The following is an 18,238-nucleotide window of genomic DNA, read 5'->3' as shown; positions in this document are numbered from 1 at the left end:
TTTAAAGGTAAGGAAATTATCAAGAGAAAGCATTAAGCCAGTAAGACTATATCACTTGGAAGGGATATGAGGACAAGGAGCTGGGATATGAGGACAAGGAGCTGGGATATGAGGACAAGGAGCTGGGATATGAGGACAAGGAGCTGGGATATGAGGACAGGGAGCTGGGATATGAGGACAAGGAGCTGGGATATGAGGACAGGGAGCTGGGATATGAGGACAAGGAGCTGGGATATGAGGACAAGGAGCTGGGATATGAGGACAAGGAGCTGGGATATGAGGACAAGAAACTGGGATAGGGAGTGGGGAAGGCCCAAGTGCCCAACCGCTTGCACCATCGGGGATCGAACGCAGACCTGCTACAAGTCACTACAGCGCTATACCGACCAGTCCAAATGGTTAGGCATCAATGTCTTAAAAGCAAAATAAAAATATATCACAAAAATAACAAATAAAATCATTTTAACATAATGCAAAATATCTTGTATAATAAAATGCTTCTGTTGCATTTCACTTGCACAAGACACGTATGAAAATACAATTTATTCAACACTTCTTTATAATCCACTGTATAGGTAGGAACATTAAAATGGCAATGCAAACAGTAGTTAATATATATATTATATGTGTCTTTACAAATTGGAAGCTTAAGTCTCTTAAATCTAGGGAAGATTAATGTCTAAGACACACACCACTGGAGCGACATAGAGATATCTCACGGGTATAGAGCACTGTATTCTCTGTTGACTCTACACGGGGCACTTAGTATAGAGCAGAGTACAACCTACACACTGTATAGCATACTTTGCCCTTTACATAGCGCACTCTACACAGGGCATAGTGCACTCTGATCTCAACTTTGCGCACTCTACACACAGCAAAACGCCCTCAGCGCACATCCCAGCTCACTATACCTATTGCCATGCTCCAGAGGCCAGTCATGTACCTTATATACAATAAAACAAATGACTATCACGATGATATGTAGTATGACGAGAGTGGATGAAGAGAGGGACGCCGGAGTGGCCACTACCGCCTCGTTGGGCTGTGGGCGGGCGTGGCGGAATAGGGCGGCGGGAGGTCGGCTATGGTGCTGAGTGTGGGTGGCGGGAGGTCGGCTATGGTGCTGAGAGTGGGCGGGCAGGACACTACCCGCAGGGCGGTGTGGGGCACTGCCCTCCCCACCACCCGTGCCCCGCCCACAGGATAGCTGGCTGCGGAGTAACTGGGCGGCGGGTCGGGCGGGTAGTGTGGATTCCTCGGGTAACTGGGATTCTGCGGGTACCCGTTGGTGTGCTGGGGTAGGGGCATCTTGATGTTGTTGTTGTTAGAGCCGTGGGTAGCGGCGTAGGGCTCCTGGTCGGACTCTGGGGCTGAGGGCCTGGGGGAGAGCTGCTGGTGGGGCCGGACAGGGGGCACTGCGCCCCCACTCACAGTGTACACGGAGGAGGTTGGGGAGTTGGAGTCGCTTCCCAGCTGCCGGGGACTGTTGGAGGTGGCCATGAAGCAGCTTCCAAGGGTCACCAGGCCAGCCATACCTGAAGGAGGAAGGGAAGATAGAGTAATGGTCTGACGGAAAGGAAATAATTGACAGTGCCAAACCCTACAGAGTGAAGACTGCAGATCATGTGACGATGCCAAATCTGGCGCGTGGCACTGCCATATATTTGTTTTTTCCTTTAAAATAACAAATAATACAAACCATTACCAAACGGTCGCTTTTTCTCGCACCCATTACACCCTTCCTTGCCCATTCCGACCTTCTTATCCCCCTCCTTATCCTCATCTCCCCTCCCCCCCCCCCCACTCTCCGTCCCAACCCCCACCCCACGCAAACATGCTAATGACGTCTGTGCAAATAAAAAACATACCGGAATTATATTTTTTTATCGTGATAAACGGGACAATGGAGTTACGATACTAGATCCCTGACGCACTAAGGTGGTGGAGCAGATTGGGCAAAGCAGCGTTGTGCATCAACAGGTCCTCGACAAGGCTGGTGTTTTCTATGCAACAACCTTGATGTAACTCTTGCTTAGTTTGGAGACTGTATTTGTGGTCGTCCTCGAACTCATTGTAAGATAAACATACATTAAGCTGTAACTGCCTTATCAAGAGTGTAAATTATTTTGGGAAATGAATTTTATGGTTCAATTTCTGAGGCTATTGTGTTTCTGCAATCATTTATTTCCGGTACCGCCCCACAGGACGAGTACGTGGTCCATGGCCGCCCACGGGATGGGTATGGGGTCCAGGGGCTGCCCACGGGATGGGTATGGGGTCCAGGGGCCGCCCACGGGATGGGAATGGGCCCCAGGGCTGCCCACGAGATGGGTATGGGGTCCAGGGCCGCCCACGGGATGGGTATGGGGCCCAGGGCTGCCCACGGGATGGGTATGGGGTTCATGGCCGCCCACAAGATGGGTATGGGCCCCAGGGCTGCCCACGGGATGGGTATGGGGTCCATGGCCGCCCACGGGACCCCCATACCCATTCATACCGAATGGGTATGGGGTCCAGGGCCGCCCACCGAATGGGTATGGGGTCCATGGCCGCCCACCGGATGCGTATGGAGTCCATCGCCGCCCACGGGATGGGTATGGGGCCCAGGGGCCGCCAACGGGATGGGTATGGGGTCCATCGCCGCCCACGGGATGGGTATGGGGTCCATGGCCGCCCACCGGATGGGTATGGGGTCCATGGCCGCCCACCGGATGGGTATGTGGTCCATGGCCCAAAGCTGCATTTTTTACAGTGGCAAAATCGCGAAAATGGGATAACGTCACTAGGATTTTAAAGCAAATAATATCACTATTTCTCGTGCAATATTATTATCACTAGTATCTAAATATTATCTAAATATCAAATATCATTTTAATGTAACTAACAAATATCTAAATATTTATAAAGTTTAGTAACATTTATGTTGTTACCTGTAGCGTTGATATGATCTAATTAGCATATATAATTAATTTTTATTTGTCACATCAACAATTGTAATTTAAATAATAATATTAGCTTGCCTCAAAGGTTACTGGGATATCTACGTGTCTTGTGTGTGTGTGTGTGTGTGTGTGTATGTGTGTGTGTGTGTGTGTGTGTGTGTGTGTGTGTGTGTGTGTGTGTGTGTGTGTGTGTGTGTGTGTGAACTCATTTATTTGTACTGACCTATTTGTGTCTGCAGGATCGAGCATTGACTCTTGGATCCCGCCTTTCTAGCCATCGATTGTTTACAGCAATGACTCCTGTCTCATTTCCCTATCATACTTAGCTTTAACATTTTGAATAGAGTTTGCTTCCATAACCTGCTCCTTAAATGCATTCCATTTTCCACTACTCTCACGCTAAAAGAATACTGCCTAACATCTCTGTGACTCATCTGAGTTTCCAGCTTCCACCCATGTCCCCCTCGTTCTGTTATTATTACGTGTGAACATTTCATCTATTTCCACTTTGTCAATTCCCCTGAATATTTTATACGTTCCTATCATATCCCCTCCCTCTCCCTTCTTTTTTTGTTCTTTTTTGTTGTGTGTGTATGTACCATATAAGCATATATATATATATTATAGGAGGCTTAAATTCTTTTTGGTTTTCCTTTAGCGACAATTGCTTTGCTACACTACAGTAGCTTGGATACCATAGTTTCCCATTCCATGATCATCATTTTCTATTTTAGAGTGAAATTTAAAACAGGAAACTAATTCTAGGATTTTATGGGATACTACAAAATACCCGCTGATTAAAACTTTGTTGTAACCCCTGTAATCCTTTATGCGCTACCGCTCACAGGATGAGCATGATGTGTACAGCTGCCTATGGAGAGAACAATTAACAATTAAAACCCCAGGGGCATAGAGGGATCATGTAGGGGTGAGGGAAGGACAGTTTCTCAGTAGACGGAATTAAGGTCCAGCGTGATAACTAATGATAACATTTGAGTGATAACTTTACGTGTAAAGGGTATGTGTAAATGTGTAAATGAGTGTGTGTGTGTGTGTGTAAAATATCTCATATCTGGTTGATTGACATTATTATATACTTGTTGACTGCTAAAGAGACTATGACTAGTGGCGCAATCCATTCAGACTACTTCTCTAAATTATCTGAGGTAGCCAGATGAGTTGATTAGTAAACAATATTGTGAGGCGTCCTGGAAATACATTCACAACAACTCAACTTAATATATGTCAAATTAAAGGAATAGATTATTGTTCTCTTAAGGATGTGCATCATGATTCTTCTAAATATATGTCATTCAATATGACAGAAATAACATTGAATATGACTGAATATGACATATGTGATTAAATATGACAGAAAGGATGATATCAATGATTCTAAGAGCGAATCCTCTTTATCGACCTCATGCCCATCTTTAATTGAGAAGAAAGTTGAACTCTCAAAAATCCAGTTTTACAGCTGTGTTACGGTTTGATACTAAGAGATGTGTTGCGTTGATCATGTCAACATTCTCAAAGGTAATGGTGAAGTGGATACAAATTAGCCGGAACAACTAAGAATGGAACAAATCCACAAGGGGGCCTTGACGAGGCTTCGAACTTATGCACTGGATGTTCCCAGCCGCGATCTAGTCAGCTGTACTGCGACAAGGTACAAGAAGGGTGATGTGAAGGAAGTAATGAGCATATGGGCCTCTTGCAGTTCTAGAAACTATTATGTTGTTATGCTTGCTAGTGCAGTGCATGTGAGACATTCTGGCTTGGTCTTGACGATGGTAGTAAATCGTTTCTCCCGAGTGTGAGCTGGTTGCTAATAGCTGGTAATTGTGATTGTAATTGTGATGCCTCGCTAATCTTTTATTGTCGTTGTGTCTGTCGCTCATTTACCCTTGTTGTTGGTTAGGATATCGTTGGTGATGATTTGGTTCGTGTAAAAAATATATATTTATGTTCTTTGATGTTTGTGCCTTGTTAGGCGTGTTTTGATAGATGATGATGATGGTTTGCGTATATACTGAGAGTGTATATACGCTACATATCATAGGTAAGATATGTATATAGGTGTGTACTCACCTAGTTGTGCTTGCGGGGATTGAGCCTCGGCGCTTTGGTCCCGTCTCTCAACTGTCATTCATCTAGTGAGCTGTGTGTGTGTGTGTGTGTGTAAATCTCTTGAGTTGAACTCTCTCTTACATGTTTAATATATAAATTATGTGAGATAAGTGAGCTAGCAGTGTATAGTGAGGTTTTCATGGGTCGGTCACAATGTATGACGGAGTCATTTCGTAACTTATATGAACGTGATTCATATAAATTACTTATATTCATAACTTATATTCATATAAGTTTACTTCAAAAATGGTTTCTATGATGTTTTCGTCGCATCATCATCTCTACTGTCATCAACATCGTCATTGTCATCACCATCTACATCCTACTCATCACCAACATCATCATCATCTGATCTTATTTCTCACCAACAACTAACAGCCTCGATCGAAGTGCATGACGTCATAAAAAAATATTTCACCATTCCATAACGCGAAAAAAGACCCACACGCAAACATCAAAGGTCAGGTGACAGGCAGGAACACGCTCCTAAGGTCACGAGGAGGTCACGCGTCGTGACCTCCTACGAGGAGTTGTTAAGGTCGTGTGACACTAATTTACTGACCAACTACTGAGTTAACCTTAGGCCTCAGCCTTTTCTAGGACAACGGTAAACTCGCAGTGTGGATACACGGAGATAGAGGAAATATATATATACACCTCTGGGTGTATGTAAACTGAGAGGTATACACACACACACCGCTTCTCGGTGTTTATATATATACACTACTGTTTTCGGTCCGGGGCATGAAGCTACTGAGGAGTGAAAGCAACGCTAAAATTCAATATATGGTCGATTTAACTGATGGCCTGGCTGTGGATTACTGCGTTTTCCTGTCGTTCCCTGTAGTTACTTGTAGGTGAGTAGCAGCAACACCACCACCACCTACTCCTACTCCGCCTACCACTACTCCTACTCTTCCTCCACCACCACTACCACCACCTACTCCTACTCCACCTACCACTACTCCTCCATCACCACCACGCGACTTACACCCTGAAAGCGAAAGTGGCCTCAATATAAAAAGGAAACCACAAGGACGAAGGCGACCTGGCCGCCAGGACTGACCCCAGCGATACAAGAGTCTGAAGGTGTGGGAAGTAACACCCCATCCCCCTGGTGACCAGCTGGCAGGTGGTGGGGCCAGGTCCACCCTATATACAGGGCAGGAACTTATATAGGGAGTGAACTGAAGAACAATCCTTGAGATCGCGGCCAACACCATCCCAAAAAACTGGATCTCCACAAGCCAGCGTTCACCTTCCGTGTCTGGCACAATCGCTCTCGTTCTTTCACGTGGAAATGTAAGCTATACGTTCCTCAAACCCCCAGGAGATGAAATGTGGAATCGATGGTTTTCAACGATGTGGACATGAGGTGTGGGGGAGGAGGGAGAGAGGGGGAAAGGAATGAAGGAAAATAGGAGAAGGGGGCCCGGGGGGTGGGGGTCAATACATTAGGCTATTGATACTATTCGATGTAATGACGGTACTTTGCAAATGTTGCCAATTTGGTGCATAGCTCAATGTTTTCTTGGGTTGTGGAGGATGTTGCGACAGGTCCAGTTGCTCCATGCGGCCGCGCCCCTCTTACTGGCCCTCAATCTCAATTCCCGCTTACAAATCAGGTTGCGTGTCTTGATTTTATTTTGAAACAAAATGCCACCGTTAAATTTGGCATTTGTGCACCGTACACGCACACACACACGAACGCACGCACGGACACACACACACACACACACACACACACACACACACACACAACTCGCTGTATAGTGTATGTGTGTGTGTGTCAGATACTCAAGGACCTACAGTGTCACATCTGCTTGCGCCTATACACTGTATGTATCCCAGAAGAGCTGTTCCCGCCTGGCTTCCGGTTAAATCACGCTCTTGATTTTTTAGCAAGAGTCATCTAGCTGGCCTTGAAACGCCGACACTCCTCTTAGAGAAGAAAAAACTGCCTAGTGCTTGAGGAAGGAGGGAGGGAGAAAATTATCAGGGGAAAAGCGCCAAGCCATTACGACTATATAGCATTGGGAAGGGGTCAGGATAAGGATTTGTGAAGGGACGGGAAGGAATGGTGCCCAACCACTTGGACGGTCGGGGATTGAACGCCGCCCTGCATGAAGCGAGACCGTCGCTCTACCACCTAGCCCAAGTGGTTGGGCACACCAGATATCCTTTGAGGTTTGAGTTAGAATAATTATTTACCACTTTTTTTCCCGTGGGAAATACTAAATACAAGATGTCATGTTTGGTGACTTATGAGTCATGCCGGCTCCTTGCAAGACACCGTCGGCACTACAGTCTGGCTGATCAGGTATGTCCAGGAGCCAAATATCAAGTTTCCACTCGACGACAGTTAGGAGCCTGTTGGTAATTCCCCCTCAAGCAGGTACTTGGACGACAGAGGTTGGCCCTGTCAAGGGAAGGTTTATATAAGACCAAAGTTGATCACCAAACCGTTATATCCTCCACCAAGGAGGACCCTTAGTTGAAGCGACCACGCCCTCCTCCTCCTCGTCCTCCTTCTCCTCGTCCTCGTCCTCGTCCTCGTCCTCTTCCTCCTCCTTCCCGTGGAACTTCAGTCGCCAGTGCAGAGAATTTCATATTGAATCTAGCCTAGCCTAGCTGAGCCCAGCCTAGCCTAGCCCAGCCCATCCCAGCCTAGTCCACCTTCAACACACACCTTCCCTTCCCTCTGCTTCCTTGTTCGTAAATTCTCCATACCCTCATCTCCCCTCAACCCCTTCTCTCTCCCCCAGTTTTTATTTTTTAAGTTTTTAAATTTGTGAAGTAAAATCAATCCCAATGCCTGCCTGATGATGCTAAGGGTTAGGAATTATAGTGAAACTACTCATGATGAGTTCATTTATATTTCTTGCACTCTGTCACATCAACCTTGTGTTCAGGTGTGCGTCTATTGCACTCTGTCGCCTGGACATGCGTTCATGTGTGCGTCTTGCACTCTGGAATCACAGGAATAAGAAACGCTGGACTCTGACTGGAGTTCTTGCAGCATAGCAAAGGGCGGGAAAAAGTGGTTAGATTCAGAGTGTAATTTTAAACAAAGGTGAATGTCAGAGAAGGTCTAGACTGTGTCGTTGATTTCTCTGAGGAGGGGGGGGGGGAATGATCAAAATTTGATCTGGGTAAGATGATGTTTTTTTGTCTCTACTATTTAGACTCGTTCACTAGTCCTCCTTTCCATCCTACGTCTTCTCCGTCATCTTACATGTCTTCTTTCTTCAACCAATTCCTTCCTGCTCATACCTCTCCGTTCACAACTCCTTCCCCAACTTATCCCTTTGGCATAGCTCCCCCACCACGTCATAACTCCCCCATCACCACCCCCCAACTCTCACACTAGCCCCCCCCCCCCGACCTCCCCCACAAACACCTCCCCCCACTATTTCAACAACCCCGGCTCACCATTCTGGCTAATATCAAGGTTGGGTCGAACTCACAAGAAACGAACCTAGCGCTCTGTTGTTGCTATTATCGTCCCTGCCAGCCGCTACGAACTGGTATTCAGGCGGGTCCGCGTCGCCTATGTCCTTCGAGTTGAGGTTACTGAGAGGTTCGTGGTTTCTATCCTTTGGTTGAGGTTGCTGAGAGCCATCGTTCGTGGTTTCTGTCCTTTGTTTGAGGTGGCTGAGAGGCATCGTTCGTGGTTTCTGTCCTTTGTTTGAGGTTGCTGAGAGCCATCGTTCGTGGTTTCTGTCCTTTGGTTGAGGTTGCTGAGAGGCATCGTTCGTGGTTTCTATCCTTTGGTTGAGGTTGCTGAGAGTCATCGTTCGTGGTTTCTATCCTTAGGTTGAGGTTGCTGAGAGGCATCGTTCGTGGTTTCTGTCCTTTGTTTGAGGTTGCTGAGAGGCATCGTTCGTGGTTTCTGTCCTTTGGTTGAGGTTGCTGAGAGACATCGTTCGTGGTTTCTGTCCTTTGGTTGAGGTTGCTGAGAGGCATCGTTCGTGGTTTCTGTCCTTTGGTTGAGGTTGCTGAGAGACATCGTTCGTGGTTTCTGTCCTTTGGTTGAGGCTGCTGAGAGGCATCGTTCGTGGTTTATGTCCTTTGGTTAAAATTGCTAAGGACCATGATTTGTGGTTTCTGTCCCTTGGTTCGAGGCTGGAAGTCGTTGTCCGCAATTTGCCCCTTGGTTCGGACCTATGTCAGTGGTTTCAGTTTATCGGTTCGAAGTTAATGAGACTCTGAATTCAAGCGAGTAAGCTGGAGATATATTAAGATCTCAGCTCTAACCAAAAACAAGACGGAAGTGTGGGTATTGTAGAGAACTTTTTTTTAGAACCGAACTAGTGTTCAAAGTAATGACCGATATAACGAGAGGACGCAACTGGAAACTGGAAACAGATGAGCATCAGAGATGCCAAAAAGAACTTTATCAGCCTACGAGTCGTAAATAAGTGGAACGGAGCAGATAAGAGGAAATTATCGAAGCCAGTTCGATAAACAGTTTGAAAGGTAAATATGATAAGAACAAAAGTCACTGCATTGAACTAACGATAGTCTTAAGGCAGGGCTTAAGTGCAAGTTCAAGTACGTTTATTGAGACAATAACATACATCACCAAAGGGATAGAGAAGCTTAGGTTGATGCTCCTGTTAGCTAGCAGTAAATAGGTACCTGGGAGTTAGATAGCTGCTACGGGCTGCTTCCTGGGGGTGTGTAACAAAAAGGAGGGACGCGGGGACGCTAAGCCCCGAAATCATCTCAAGATAACCTCAAGATATACCCTCCAGGACTTAAGTGCAGAGTTTGTAGCCAACCAAACTGACAAACCTACAATTATTACTTGATCACCTGTAATCAACTTTCGGCGCCGTGGAGAGGGAGAACCTGCTGCCTGGGTAACAGCTTCTCCTCCATATCAACCTACCCTGGCTTTGCGCCCTGGTGAGGCCACTCCAGAGCACAACACCATAGTCTCCTGAGACTGATGGATGCCTACTACCTGTAATAAGATCCAGTAAATAGAAGAACTACCTTCAGGATTACTCTCCCTGGTAGACCAGCCACTAGGGTCGTTGGTCCAGCGGAGATCTCGCTTCTTGCCGGTCGGAGTTCGATCCCTCGATTCGTCCAAGTGGTTGGGCACTGTGCCTTCCCTCCGTCTTGACTCAACTGCTTAAAGTTCCTCATATCCCTTCCAAGTGTTCTTCACTTATGCTGGCTTAGCGCTGTCTCCTCATAATGACCTTACCTTATCCCTGCCGGACGCGGCTAAATCTTTGGTTCGTGAACTTTTTTTATTTCCAATGTCAAAAACTCTGTTGAAATTAATAATAAACAAATAAATTAATAACTATATAAGAATAATTAAACAAAAAATACTCATAATTACTAGTAAGTGGTTTTGTGGTTTTGAAGTATATAGTACTACCATCACTAGACACGATCTTCACTATTCACCAACTTCAGTGTAAACAATGTACATTATATACAAGAGACACTATACTACACTCCAAATGGTCGCCTGTAGGGAGGATTCTTGGTCAACTTGACCTTCATCCAAAGGATCGGGTGAAGTGATGAGCATCACGACTCATGAAGGCTCTTCCGGAGTGCCCCCATGACTCCATATACAGCCTGTCTTGTGGACCCCTCGAAGATCCGGGGCCCCCGGCGTCTCTCAAGACCCAGAATTTCGTTTGTTTTTATGTCCTCTCGCTGCCCTAGAGAACCCAGGGCCCTATGGTCTCCCAAGACCCAGAATTTCACTTGTTTCTAAGTCTTTCCGCTGCCTCTAACGCCCCTCGGCGCTAGAGGCGAAATCTCTCACAACTTACATCCTCTTCCTGAAGGCCCTCTACCATCATGCCAGGTCTGGCGCAAGGGGTGTCCGAACGCCTGTAGATTCAAGTCTCACAAACACCTAATCACACACACACACACACACTCGCATCTATATATATATATGTTTACATACCCACTCGTGGGTTATTTTAAGTCCCTGCTCGTATTCGAGCCAGAAACGCAACTTCTTCCAGTTTCTCACGCGCTGGAAAGAGTGCGTTCCATGCCCATGACGAAGCAATCGTTCCCTGTGTCCTTGCCTTGCTGACTGCGCAGTAAGCTGCGCAGTCACCACAGGCTAGAGCACATTTGGCCCACCACACCACATTTGGCCCACCACGCCATATTCGGCCCACCACAATTACAGTAATAGCCATGTTGGAATGAGGATACATAAGAATATTTCGTGAGAAAAACAATGTTTTGGAATGAGACGATTTTTGGAACTGGAAACGACAAAGAAAAGGTCGATAGTGTTTCTCACCCGAGAGGCCAATCATGACGAGCATGACCGAGTCGCCGCTGCTGAAGGTCTTCTTGTCGTCGTCGTCGTCGTCGTCATCGTCGTCGTCCCAGTCGTGGTCGTCGTCGAATCTGTGGGTCTTGAGGATGAAGGTGCCGAAGACGATGATCACCACGCAGAAGACGATGACGAACAGCATTACTCTTCGAGTTATCCTCCAGGGCCCGACCTGTGGGAAGGTTGGGAATGTAAAGAGATTCTCTCTCTCTCTCTCTCTCTCTCTCTCTCTCTCTCTCTCTCTCTCTCTCTCTCTCTCTCTCTCTCTCTCTCTCTCTCTCTCTCTCTCTCTCTCTCTCTCTCTCTCTCTCTCTTTCTCTCTCTCTCTCTTTCTCTCTCTCTCTCTCTCTCTCTTTCTCTCTCTCTCTTTCTCTCTCCCTCTCCCTCTCTCCCTCTCCCTCTCTCCCTCTCTCCCTCTCCCTCTCTCCCTCTATCTCTCAGTTGAAGGTCAAGGGGCTTTGAAGGTTATTCAAACATGCACATCCACTACCATCCTTACACACCTTCCAAACAACTACTAAGTGTTCAACACTCCCAGTACCCCCTTCCACCTTTTCCACTCTCCCCCCACCCCTATGTACCTCTTCCACCCCACACCCTTCCACACCCTTTCAACCTCTTCCACCAAACTGTCGATCTTATTGAGGAAGCGTTTATAGCCAAAACACAAGCTATCAATATGACTTTGTTATCCCATCATGGGAGTAGGGTCTAAGACCGGATAGAAATAAGCACCCGTCTACGTCATCGCTACTGTAATCTGTTTTGTATATGGTCTGCACGAGGTGTGTGACGTCACTATGACGTGATAAGTGTTCATGCCGGTACAGGTTTTAGACCCCTTCGTGGCTCCAGGGGGTCGTGCCGAAGATCGAGGTCGCCACGGGCCCCAGCAGGAAGCGAGCCACAAGCTTCTTTAAACGAAGGCAGCGTGTGGCGAGCGTTATTACCTCGTGAGACCGTGACCCCCAAGTTTTAATGATGCCATCACGGCGCCGCCCCCTCCGCCCTCACCCACCTCCCCATTCCCCCAACCCCTAACGCAATCCCCACTCTCCCACAACCTCCTCGACCCCAATCACTCACATTCAGGCCCGGAATACGTGTATTATTTTGGCTCTAAAGCCACGGAGAAGTGAAGATCAAATTATTAGAAGCAGGAGGAGAAGGAGAAGCAGGAGGGGAAGGGGGAGCAGGAGGGGAAGGGGGAGCAGGAGGAAGAGGAGTACAGGAAGAAAGGGATAAAGAGAAATGGAGAAAAATTACATATGCTTTTAGAGAATCTGTTGAAGACCCGTTCCGTGATGGCCAAGACCCCTGGGACCTGGCTCAACGGCTACTACGCCAGCCAGGCCAGGGACCTCCTGACAACGGACACTAACCTGCAGAGCGGCCTTCAGGAAGTGGCTGGTCTCCTGCATCGCGGCTTCAAGAACCCTGTTGAAGAGAGGGAGAGAGGCTGGTCATTTTTATCTCAATAAATTAACCATTTAGCAAAAATAGAAAGCGCATGTATAAGAAAAAAAACACATACACACACTTGGGATGGGACGGGGGGAAAGGTATGATGCCCAACCACTTGGACGGTCGGGGACTGAACGCCAACCTGCAGGAAGCGAGACCGTCCCTCTACCGTCCAGCCCAAGAGGTTGGTAAATGAAAGGAAGCTGCCTTTCCTAGCTGTAACAGCCAAGGAAAGGAATGGCGGCTTTCACACTGCAGTCTACACTAAGGAAGGCAGCGTTTGACTATGCCTTAATGCTGAAAATGACAGCTACTAGTACCCTGTCTAGGCCCTAGTACCTAGACAGGTTGATGTTTTTAGATGCAGCAACTCGGAACAAAAAGTTGCAAGTAGCACGGGCTATGGTGAGCCCGGAGTGGCACAGCAGCGGGGCTGTAACTTCGCCTAGGAGAGGTACGTGTAAAATGTTATCGACGTCTGTCACCCGAGGTCTATAACCACAGTTCCAGTTGGAAGCAGGTTGGCTAATGGATATGGGCCGAAGATATTATTAAAAGGAAGATGAACAGCCATATGCAGACGAGGAGTCACAATAACGTGGCTGAAATATGTTGACCAGACCACACACTAGAAAGTGAAGGGACGACGACGTTTCGGTCCATCCGGGACCATTCTCAAGTCGATTGTGATTTGAGAATGGTTCACGACGGACCGAAACGTCGTCATCGCTACACTTTCTAGTGTGTGGTTTGGTCAACAGTCATATCTTACCGTTGACGAAACAGTCAACACAACAGTATCTCACCCCCCCCCCCCGCTCCCCCAAAACTTTCCCACGACCCCCTACTTCCCCCCTCCCCCCCTCCAACCTTTTCGCATGACCCCTATACCACGAGCTCTTCCTCTCCCACACCTGTACTCCTTCACCTTCACTATTACCCCCCCTTCCACCCACCCATTCACCTCCAACCCCTCCCCTAGGATGATGGTGAAAGAGGGGGGGGGGAGGGGGCGCCGCCTTAGTGGATCTGCAAAACACCCCACAAATATTAGGCTTCCCTTAATATTATCCAGCGATGAACGCGCCGTGGGCTACCAGCGAATGAGTCAATACCAGTGAACGCACCGTTAGGAAATGAACGCATGAGTTAATGAACGCGTCAAAGTGAGGGTGGGCGTTGTCCAGCAGGCCTCGACTAGTGATAATTCTGACCTCGTATGGACCAGTAGGCTTATAATGCTGAGTTTCATTCCATTTGCGTTCGGAGCTAAATTAACCGACCTCTTCTTCACCTTCTTATCTTTCAAGCTTACCATACCATATTTCTTACCCCCCCCCCTTTCCTTCCTCCTACCTACCCCCCACCACTACAATCTCCCCGCTTTCCCATCAACAATCTCCACTCCCCCCCCCCCTCTCCCGCTACCTAAAATTCTTCCCTCACCTACAATCTCTCCCTCCCCAAGGAACATCTCCCCCCCCCCTCCGTTGACCTTCCAATGACCCCTCCTATATCTTGAGACCAGTTCCGCAGTCATCAGCAAGCCTCGCGTGAGCCTGGTGAGGTGATTACAGTCGGGTCGTTACGCTAGATAATATATTTGTCTTTGTTTCCAGGTATGAATCATTTTTTGTATATTATTATTATTATTATTATTATTATTATTATTATTATTATTATTATTATTATTATTATTATTATTATTATTATTATTATTATTATTATTACTAACAATAGCCTAGTCCGTAGTAGTAATGACAGTAGCGGTATCTCCATTAAGTATTGGTTAAATAGGGGGGGGATTTAATTTGGGAGCACAATGTTTACATTAGCCTGGCCACCATTTTGGTTTTTGGTTTTCAAAAAGGTTTTCGGGTATATTTTTCGTTTTTTAGTCACCTGACCTTAGGTTATGGCTCATCCTATGGCTCACCCCAAAGGCAGTCGTCAATATTAACGGTCTGTGTATTCAACATTTATTTTTCTTATATATATGTATATATAAATTAATATTATTGCAAAATTAAATTGTGTGAATAGGCTATGTCAGGTATTTAGGTTCTTGCTTTTGTATGACGTGGGTGAAGCATTTAGGGAGGGGCGATTCGAACAGAGGTTTGAGAATAGTTCGAACGTCATCAGTTGTGAATCGTGTGTAGAGTGATTTTTTTTATTCATAAACGGGGAATTTGGTGGCCGTTTTAACGAGCATTTGGCCTTTGTTTATGAGGCCGGGCTGGTTTTTAGGACGGAAATAAGAGACAAAAAGAGGTAATAATTTGTGCAAATCCGGGTTCATTATAGTGATCATTCGGCTTAGTGATGGGGTGTTGGTTGTGGGTGGTGGTGGTGAAGTTGTGGGGTGGAGGTGGTGTGGCTGTGGTGTGAGGGTTGAGGTAATGCAGTTGCAGATTATAGGGGTGAGGCTAGTTGTAGGTATGGGGTGTAAGTTGTGTGGGTGAGGCTATTGGATATTTTTTTTTTAAGGTTGTGTAATTGTGGGTGAGAGTAATGTGGTTGTAGTAAGGAAGGGGGTTGTGTCTCGTTGTAATGAATTTACCTTGAGAACGGGCGGGAATATATTTCAAGAGTTTTTACTCTCGTATGTGTATCAAATATACGTGCTCAAATACTTATGCTGCTGGACACAGTTCAGTTCCTTGGCATTTCGAGTGTTATATTTCAGAGTATTTATGTTCATATTGGGTTTTTCTCTTCGCTTAAGCTTAACCTAACCTGTGACAGGGTGTTTCAAATATATTATGTTAAGAGCGGTTTGTATTGAATAAGAATATCATCATCACATATGGTCGCCATGATCTGTGGAAGATACACCTCTGATAGGCTACTCTGCAAGTAGAGTACGTGTAGAGTAGGACTCTACAAGTAGAGTAGTACTATACAAGTAGTAGTAGAGGAGTAGTAGTAGGATTCCGACCCGATGAATTGGGTATAGGAATGATGACAGCCTCCTATTTTTCTTGGTACCTTTCCCTCCCTATAAATCATATTACACAAATCAAGAACCAGGTTTCATACCTACTAAATAATCAAGAAAGTCATGTTACTCCATCCTTCCCCGAAGCAGTAGAGTTGCCACTTTTAATACCAGGAATAGCTCCTCCTAAGGTAAGTTTTTTTTTTTTTGAGATATATACAAGAGTTGTTACATTCTTGTACAGCCACTAGTACGCGTAGCGTTTCGGGCAGGTCCCTGGAATACGATCCCCGCCGCGAAGAATCGTTTTTACAACCAAGTACTCATTTTACTGTTGAGTTAAACAGAGGCTACAGTTAAGGATTTGGGCCCACACGTTACAGATCCTGTATTTAAAGCACATAAAGTTATTCCTTTCCAAACATTTTTCCTTTAATCAATGTTGTTTCTCGTATCTTCAGATAAGGATTCTGTGCTAGCAGCACAGGTCTCTTCTACTCTGCTAGTTCATTGGTCACCCTCCGCAGGATAATTATAATAGGCTTCCTTTATCTACTTTATCTATTCCCCTCAAAATCTTGTACGGAATTATTGTTGGTAGTACAGTTGTGGGTGATGGGGGAGTGAAGGCATTGTAGCTATGGATACTGGAATAGGGAGTAGTGTAGCTGTTGAAGGTTAGGGTTACCTGGTTGATGGGGTTCTGGGAGTTCTTCTACTCCCCAAGCCCGGCCCGAGGCCAGGCTTGACTTGTGAGAGTTTGGTCCACTAGGCTGTTGCTTGGAGCGGCCCGCAGGCCCACATACCAATTAATAGGGTGTTAGAAGAGAATGGGCTCATGGAGACATGGGACTTAACCTTCACACACACACACACACACACACACACACACACACACACACACACACACACACACACACACACACACACACACACACACACACACACACACATACGTACGTTTAGTACAATACTGGTTTTGGCGGTACTGATAAGGGGGAAGTTCCCGTTCCAGCTTAAAACCTGTTCCTAGGTATGTTACCATTTTGTGAGCTTCTTAGGCCGCTGCTCCTGTCTAAACTGCCCTCCGTCTATCCTGCTTGGCTAATGAAGGCATAGTTGGACGAAACAGAGGATGGATGGATATAAAGATGAATGGATGGATATAAAGATGACTGGATGGATAGGATAATGAATGAATAAACAGATTGGTAAATGGATGGATTAATATAACCTAGTATAATTTACACAAATGAAGCTGATAGCCTAAATAGGTCAACACAGCTGAGGAAGACGTGGATATATTAACATACGAAACGGATGTTGGAAAGTAAACATATATCTAAATGTTTATCTGAATATTATCAACAATAGTATCCATATGCGAGTAACATACACACACATAAGTAACAATTATATACAACATTGTTACCTCAAGCAGCTGAATATAATTATTGTAATCTGGATATAGAAACCTTGAATAGAATCAACAATGGTGGGGTTACCAGATGCCACCAGCTGCTGTCCCAGTGGATCATGGTGTGTGTGTGTGTGTGTGTGAACATAACTCAAGCGTACCACTGTGGTTGACCTCGTCAAATAGACAAGTACAGATAACCCGCCAGTAAAACTCAAGTTTGCTTCGAGGTCAAGAGAGGCGGTTCGAGTCCCACTCGACACCTGTCTCTCCGTTACTTCGTTTGCAAGTGAAGGTCGAGCGATATCATCGATATCGTCTTGGTGATAATGAAACGACCGTACGTGGTCGTACGGTCGTTTGTACGACCACGTACTTAATTCCAGACACCTTAAATGTCTGGAATTTGGGAACTATCACCTATTTTTTTTTTGGGGGGGGGAGGGAGGGGGGATTCAGAATGTCAGAATGGCATGTTCAGGAAATCAGTTCGCTTTTTTTCCTTCTGCAGTTGCCAATCATTGTTGTCATTTATTTGAAAATGAAAAATAATTGTCAATAAATTTTGGATTTTTTTTTTCAAATACAGCAAGTTAAAGGTCCTCTGGTAGGTTAAGATGGCAAGAAGTTCTCCTAAGGTTTCAAAACGTCATGAAACCCATTAATTGAAAGTTTCCTCTCCTAACCTAAGAGCAGCCTAAGCCAGAGGACCCAAAACAGAAAACGGGACAGTACGTCACTTTCGCAAGCCGATTCCATTTTCAATTACGTCTTTTTTTTTAGCCTGAGTGCGCAGACGAGCGAAAAAGACGTAATTTCCAAGAGGACGGGTTAGCGTAACTCTCATCCTGTAACTACACTTGGGTAGTTTCATTCACCCTGATGCTCCAGTTCACCTAGCAGTAAATAGGTACCTGGGAGTTAGACAGCTGCTACGGCCTGCTTCCTGGGAATGTGTGTGTGTGTAAGAGAAAATTATGTAGTAGACATCATAGAGGAAAAAATTTAAA

At 45.9% G+C, this 18,238-nt stretch overlaps 1 protein-coding gene across 3 annotated transcripts in view; it reads right to left on the bottom strand.

Annotated features, from left to right (window-relative positions):
- Positions 1 to 600: 600 nt before the first annotated feature.
- Positions 601 to 18,238, bottom strand: part of LOC138357408 (uncharacterized) — a 33,376-nt gene continuing 15,738 nt past the window's right edge. For all 3 annotated transcript variants that reach the window (XM_069314235.1, XM_069314238.1, XM_069314236.1), the window contains exons 2-4: positions 12,789 to 12,843; positions 11,371 to 11,578; positions 601 to 1,538 (exon numbers count right to left, since the gene is read on the bottom strand). In XM_069314235.1, coding sequence (XP_069170336.1) covers positions 1,030 to 1,538; positions 11,371 to 11,578; positions 12,789 to 12,827 — 756 coding nt within the window. In that variant the 5' untranslated portion in view covers positions 12,828 to 12,843 and the 3' untranslated portion in view covers positions 601 to 1,029. The remainder of the gene's footprint in view (positions 1,539 to 11,370; positions 11,579 to 12,788; positions 12,844 to 18,238) is intronic.

Source organism: Procambarus clarkii, chromosome 78, assembly GCF_040958095.1.
Source record: "Procambarus clarkii isolate CNS0578487 chromosome 78, FALCON_Pclarkii_2.0, whole genome shotgun sequence".
Lineage (NCBI taxonomy): Eukaryota > Metazoa > Arthropoda > Malacostraca > Decapoda > Cambaridae > Procambarus > Procambarus clarkii.
This window is presented reverse-complemented; position numbering and strand designations above follow the sequence as displayed.